This window comes from Sceloporus undulatus, chromosome 3 (assembly GCF_019175285.1).
Source record: "Sceloporus undulatus isolate JIND9_A2432 ecotype Alabama chromosome 3, SceUnd_v1.1, whole genome shotgun sequence".
Lineage (NCBI taxonomy): Eukaryota > Metazoa > Chordata > Lepidosauria > Squamata > Phrynosomatidae > Sceloporus > Sceloporus undulatus.
The window spans coordinates 267,770,077-267,777,009 of NC_056524.1; the positions used below are offsets into that span (position 1 = coordinate 267,770,077).

Below are 6,933 nucleotides of genomic sequence, written 5' to 3' on the forward strand. Positions count from 1 at the left end.
TTATATCTTTATATAATGGGCTTGCAAATGGATTATTTGTGGTGCTACCACTTAGAAGACAGGGCAGATCTTTTTTTTTTTTTTGTTAACTGATTTTTATTTATAGTTTTTTGTGGGTGTTTCTGACTATGTGGCATATTCTGAAAGCATTTATTCCTGACGATGAAATGTCACATATAACATTTCATGTACAGAACATTACACAACACAGCCACATAGCCCCCCCCCCCCCCAAAACCATGGATGCCGGCTTCAAAAGCTTTTGAACTCATATTGATTTTTATTTATTTTCTTCATTTTTAAAAAAGTGGTAAAGAAAACTGTTGAAGAAATGGTGAAGGAAAAGGTGAATGGTTACAAACTGAAGGCTGTGTTATTTATCCAAGTCTGTGAACACAAAGTATTTGCAATAGAACTGGGGAAATGCATTTGAGGTGCTCTTGCAGTGTTATTCCCATTATGCCTCTTGGTTTGGTTCTCATTAAAAATAAATAAATCAGAGCATGAAGCTGAATATTAGAGAAGTTTTGGATCAGAAAACAGAGTTGAGGATATCACAGAGACGGAATTCAGAGGGATGCTTTTCACAGGGTACGTCTGCCCTCTTGTGCCCACCTGCAGCCACAGCAACTTACAATTGAACAGATGGGCATCCTTGTAGTGAGGGGATCTTGTAGCACCTTTGGGACTAACTGTGGGAAAGAAGTTGTAGCACAAGCTTTCGTAGACTAGGGTTGCATCTGCACTGCAGAAATAATTCAGTTTAATAATAATAATAATAATAATAATAATAAATTTTATTTCTACCCCGCCCTTCCATAGGTAAGATCAAGGCGGCTTACAAAATTTAAAACATTACAATACAAGATAAAAATTCAATATAAAAGTTAAAAACATTACTACAGAAACAGGAACAAGAAATCAATAAAATACACATGTCAAGGGCAAAGAGAAGGAAAAATTAATTTACAATGGACCAGGGTCAAAAGGGAAAAATAAGGGGCAGGAAAATAAACAATTTAACTAAGGTGGGAAAGCCAACTGAAATAAATACGTCTTCAGATTTTTCTTGAAGCTAACTAGTGAGGCGGCAGAGTGAAGCTCTACGGGGAGCTTGTTCCAAAGTGAAGGGGCAGCGATGGCAAAAGCCCTCTGTGAGGTCCGTGGAAGGTTTGACCTAGGGACCTCCAACAAATTTGTCCCGGCTGTTCTGAGTGTGCGGGGCGGATTATATGGGGAGAGGCGGTCCTCCAAGTATCCTGGGCCCAAGCCATTTAGGGCTTTATAGGTCAAAAACAACACCTTGTATTGAGCTCAGAAGCGAATAGGCAGCCAGTGAAGGTCTTTTAAAATAGGTGTTATATGGTCCGACACCACTTTAACTGTCATGGCTCAATGATATGGAATTCTTGGAACTGTAGTTTTGTGAGATATTTAGCCTTCTTTGTCAGACAGCTTTGGTGCCACGAGAAACTGTAGTTCACAGAATTCCATAGTATTGAGCCATGGAAGTTAAAGTGGTGCCAAACTGGATTATTTCTGCAGTGCAGATGCAGCCTATGTCTACTTCCTTATTGCAAATAAAAACAATATAGATAAAACAGTATGAAATACAAAATTTTAAAAGCATTAAACAATAGTTTAATTTAAAACATTAACTCAGAACACTTTAAAAAACACTGAAGCTTCTTACATATTAAAAACCACCATGCGCATTGTGCTACTCCAGCAAGTTAAAAGCTGAGGGCCTGATTCAAGAGGAAGGTGTTTGCTGGTCGGTGAAAACAGTGCACCAGGCCTACTTTGGCAAGAGGTTATTTTAAATTGTGAGCTACTTTCAGTCCCCATTTTGGGAGAAAAGTTGGATGTAAATAAATATGACAACGATGATAATGAGGCTGTGTTCCATAACCTGGGAGCAACCACCAAGAAAGCCCTGCCTCCCATGGCCTCACCAAATATGCCTGCAGGGACTCAAAGAAAGCACCTTAAATCTCAGGTAGACGTGTACAAGGAGATATGGTCTTTCAGACAGTTGATAGCATCCAATGTGAAATGCTGTGAAAGTGATATTATCCTCATCCCTGATAGATTTAATGGGTCTAATTGGTACTATCAATAGGAAGGAGGCCAATGTGAGGCTAGTTAAGAGCTAGAAATGAGTCACTTGACCAAGGTCATTTCTGGCTGAATGGGGAATCTACAGAGCCTGCCAGCCACCGTACCCCAATCCAGCTCTAGCCTTCACCCCTGGTCTTGCCAGTAGCACCAAAAGGGATCTGCATAAATCTGAAACACCTATCCCTTCTGCATCTCCCACCTTGGCTTGCTCTTCAGGTCCACTGAACCAGCTGACAGCCTGTCCAGAGGGGCACCGAACCCTGAGAAACTCCTCTTCTTCTTGGTCTCGATGACATCATTTTCAAGGGACACCAACTCATCCAAGAGCAGGAGTTTTGCAGCCAGGTCTGCAGCCGACTTCTCTTCACTGGAGGGGGAAGGATGTCCCATGCCCAGTGTCAGGGAAGAGTCAAGATGCTGCTGGAAAAGGAGAAGAGAGATGATGGAAGGGTGCTGGACTTCTAACCTGTTCCACTTTGGACAACCAAGGATGGCCAGCAGGCATAAGAGCTGAATGCAGAAGGTCGTGACCACATCTTCATTCAGAATAAGGGTAGGAAAGTGCAGCCATTGGAACCCAATCCTATTCCCCATCAAACACCAGTCCCTCTTGCCAGTTGCCTGAATATTGTGCCTTAGTCCCTCAATCACACCCTAATCCAGAATGAAAAATTGTGTGGTACAGAATGTGTGGTGTGTTTCTGCAAATACACAACTCCCCCAGTTGGTGATTAGTGGAAATGGGGGGAGGATTACAAACCTGGCCACAGGGGGAGCTTTCAAACAAGGAAGCCTTCGCACAGGGAAAAACCTCCATGCTGTGATTTCAGCCTGCTGGAAATGATTGCATTTTCCACAAAGGTCCCCTCTCCACAGGTCACTAAAATGAGTACCCAGCTTGTTGGGGGCAATTGTAAATCACTATTGTATGCCATGATTCCAAGCTCCCCACTTACCTCTTGCTGTGCCCGAAATGCTATGGCAGATTGCCACTGCAACAAGGTGACAGCCAGAACCAAATAGCCTCCCACTCGCCAGCACAGTACCATCTGAAAGGAAAACAGTTTGTGATAGAAACATACAGGGATAAACAGGAGAATTCAAAATAGAATACATGTGATGTGTTGTGCCTTGAAGAAGTATTTGCCCCTTTTGACTTTTCCCCATTTTGTTTATGTTGCCACCTGGAAATGAATTGCATACCCTCCAACCATCCCCTTTTGGCAGGGATGGTCCCAAATAATCCTCTTCCCTTCTACTTTTCCAGCTGCTTTTAAAATGTCCTGGTTTCTCTCCGTCAGGATCTGAGTTCCTGCCATGCTTACTATTCAATTATATTGTACCTTTGCTTTGTAATATGGGATGATGGGTTATGTCATATCTTTGATCTTTCAGGTTGGAGGGGATGTTGATTCTTCTTGAGTTGGGTAACATTGTCATGCTGTGAACAACTGTAGTTTTCTTGAATAAAGCTTTCTGTTATTGCACTGAAGCTTGGATTTCTGAACTAAGGTCAGCTAGTACATGGCACTCATCATCCCTTCCACCCAGAACAACCAAAAGCACCCCTTTTGTTCCTAGCATTCTTCAGATGCTGCAGACTGAGTTCAAAGTACAAAGGTAGTTTGCATTCAAATAACTCAACAAGAGGGAAAGGAAAGAATGGAGCAGAATCACAGTAGGATCAGGCCAAAGCAAATTGCTGCAGCCTCTTCTAGGTTGTCTGGTCTTCCTCATTCATAACTTTCATCATCTTGACCACACTCTGAAGTTGCTTGGTTTCAAGTTTCTCTGTTTTCATCAGTAAAATCTTGGAAAGTATGGAACTGGGATTTAATTGTCATTGACTTCACCTGATCAGCACAAGTTCCTCAACACTGTGAAGCTGCAAGATCCCTTTACTATGGCACAGAAGTCACAGAAACAAACAAAAGTCAGAGGAAAAATAATACTTCTACAAGGCAGCTCCACTTGCCCAAAATATCCCTAGCTAAAGATACATATTTGTGCATAGGTAGAACAAGAATACCCTCCAAACAAGGATTGATGGTTTATTCTTCCAGCCTCAATATATCTTTTTGCCATAGTCAGGGCAGGCAGGATCTGATCATGCTGAACATCAGTTAAATTCCCCAAGTCCCAGGAATAAAATTCAAAAGTACACAAGGCTCTACAGATGTAAAAGAGTTTTTTTTAACACAAAATAACTGTGTTGCAATGCATCCAGTTCCAAAGAAGCCACACTGGATATGTTCACTTTGGCTGCTACGAAGACATGTCATTTGCATCACATCCAACTGAAAGTGACAAATTGCCCTCTCCACTATTGATCTGAAAAAAGTATTTGATACTTGTGAGCTGACCAAAGCCCAAAATCTACCAAATCACCCTGAACAAACTATTTTATTTGATTTTGGATCTAAACAGGGTCAGGACTGGTTAGTACTTGGATTAGAGAATCCTTGGTTGGAATCCCTGGAGTCTCCCCATACAATTGTAGAAACCAAGGGCCTCCTAGTCCAAGCCATTCCCAGCACAGAAATGCATCTTGGCCTCTCTGGGGAGGCGGTTCCAGAGTCTGGGAAAAGCAACCACTGAGAAGGCCCTCTCTCCCTTCAAGGTGAACAGATGTCATAACCACAAAAGAGGAAAAGGTACTATAAAATGTAGGACATTCAATACAAATGTAGGACATTACCAAATAAAAGCTAAGAACAGTAATCTAAATATACATTCATTTCACATGGTTTATTTACACCAGCATTACATATATTGCAGTATTTTTCTCTTTCTGCTGCCTTCAAGTGTTAGAATCGTCCAAGCCATTGTGTATCACCATGTATGGATGTTAGAGGTGGACAGTGAACAAAGCAGATAAGAAGAAAAATCAACTCATTTGAGATGTTGTGCTGGTGAAGAGTGCTGAAGAAACTGTGGATGGCCGAAAAGACAAATAAATGGGTCATGGAACAGATCAAGCCTGAACACTCCCTGGGAGCCAAAATTACTGAACTGAGGCTGCCATACTTTGGCCACAACATGAGAAGGCACGACTCACTGGAAAAAACAATAATGTTAGGAAAGGTGGAGGGAAGTACATAGAGAAGAAGACTGCATGCTAGATGGATGGACTCTATTAAGGAGGTCATGGGTATGAAGTTGCAGGAACTAAGCAGAGCAGTGGAGGATAGGAGATGGCTCATCCATAGGGTCGCCCTGAGCTGAGGCTGACTCGAAGAGAGCTAACAGCAGCAAGAACAAGTTGGTGAAGAGTGCTGAGAATACCATGGCCAAACAAAGACAAACAAATGTCAACATATCAAGACTGAACTCTCCCTGGAAGCCAAGATGAATTGAAGCTACTGTATTTGGCCACATCATGAGAATCAATGAATCTCTGGAAAATACAATAATGCTAGGAAAGGTAGAAAACAGTAGAAAGAGGGGACGACTGCAGACCTGATGGATAGACTTAATCAAGGAGGCCACGGATTTGAGTCTGTAGCACCAGAGCACATCATTTGAGGATAGCGGGCTTAGAGACATCTAATTGATGGGAACGCCATGAGTCGAGGTTAACTTAAGAGCAGTTAGCAACAACATGAAGCACCAAACTGAGAACTCAGGGGGTGTGAATTCATCCTTGGCTCAAATGGAAATGTCTCAAAGTCAGAGAATGCCACCGGAGGCTATAACTCACCACCAGCCATGCTGGAGTCTGTTGTCTGCCAACCAAAGCAGCAGAAGAAATACTGCATAAACAGACTCGCTTGATTAATGAGGTTTGATTCTGCCGTTATTCACTCAAGCTCAGATAGAAATCTGTCAGGTCCCTGAGTTCACCAGGATGGAAGAAAGAAGAAACAAGACCCATGGAGCCTGGGAGGAGGATTTAAGGGTTGCACACAGCAGTCTATGCTGGGAAATAGAAGCCAAGATCCTACACCATGTTTGCATGGCATACATCTACATTCACATAGTTACACAGAGGCTGGGCTACACCATCCATCTGCTGAACGCTAGTGTTGTGCAACTGCTGATGTCTCTGCTCACATGCATCACCTTCTGGTTTCCTTGTGCAATGGGAAACAACACACAAGGGTTGTTCCTGCAATCTCAGGGAAGAAAGCAGAACATTGAAGGCACTGAGGAGGAATAGTTAGACATCATCTATATGAGCCTGTCCAAACTTTAAGATCTTTAAAGGAAGGCTTCTTTTGGTCCCACCATGATTATAGGCATGTCTGGTCAGGACACACGGCCTTCTTGGTGGCTGCTCCTAAGTTTTTGGAATTTCCTTCCCCGAGAGGTCTGGTTAATCCTTTCCCTGTTGTCTTTCCATCTACCTTAAAAATACCTTTTTATTTAGGGTGTCATTTGGTTTTTAAAATGCTGAATGTTTTAATGAGGTGTGTTTATATTATATTATGTCTGAAGTGTGTTTTGAACATGTGCTTATTAGTGTTTTGACTTCCCTATTAATAGTTTTGATGTTGCTGTGTGCCTTTCAGTCGTTTCTGATTTATGGTGTTTTGTATGTGTGCGCGCGTGTTTTCTTGGCATGTTTTGTTCAGAGGAGCTTTGCCATTGTACTCCCCTGAGGCTCAGAGAGTGTGACTTGCTCATGGTCTCCCAGTGGGTTTCATGGCTGAGTGGGGAATCTACGATGGCAGAAGATAGAAGGCTGCAGTCCCTTGTGGCATTCCTGAACCTTGAACTTAAAATTCAATATAATCATTATTTTAAAAGTCAGCCATAGTGTTAATAGGTCATCCTGCTTCTCTTCTGTTGCATTTGAAAGGATGCACTTTG

The 6,933-nt window shown here is 42.3% G+C and overlaps 1 protein-coding gene across 1 annotated transcript in view; it reads right to left on the reverse strand.

Moving 5' to 3' along the window:
• The window catches only part of OSTN (osteocrin), a 5,226-nt gene extending 2,511 nt beyond the window's left edge, over positions 1-2,715 (reverse strand). The window contains exon 1 of the mRNA XM_042456435.1: positions 2,321-2,715. Within this exon, the coding sequence (XP_042312369.1) occupies positions 2,321-2,715 (395 nt within the window). The remainder of the gene's footprint in view (positions 1-2,320) is intronic.
• Between the last annotated feature and the right edge of the window lie 4,218 nt (positions 2,716-6,933).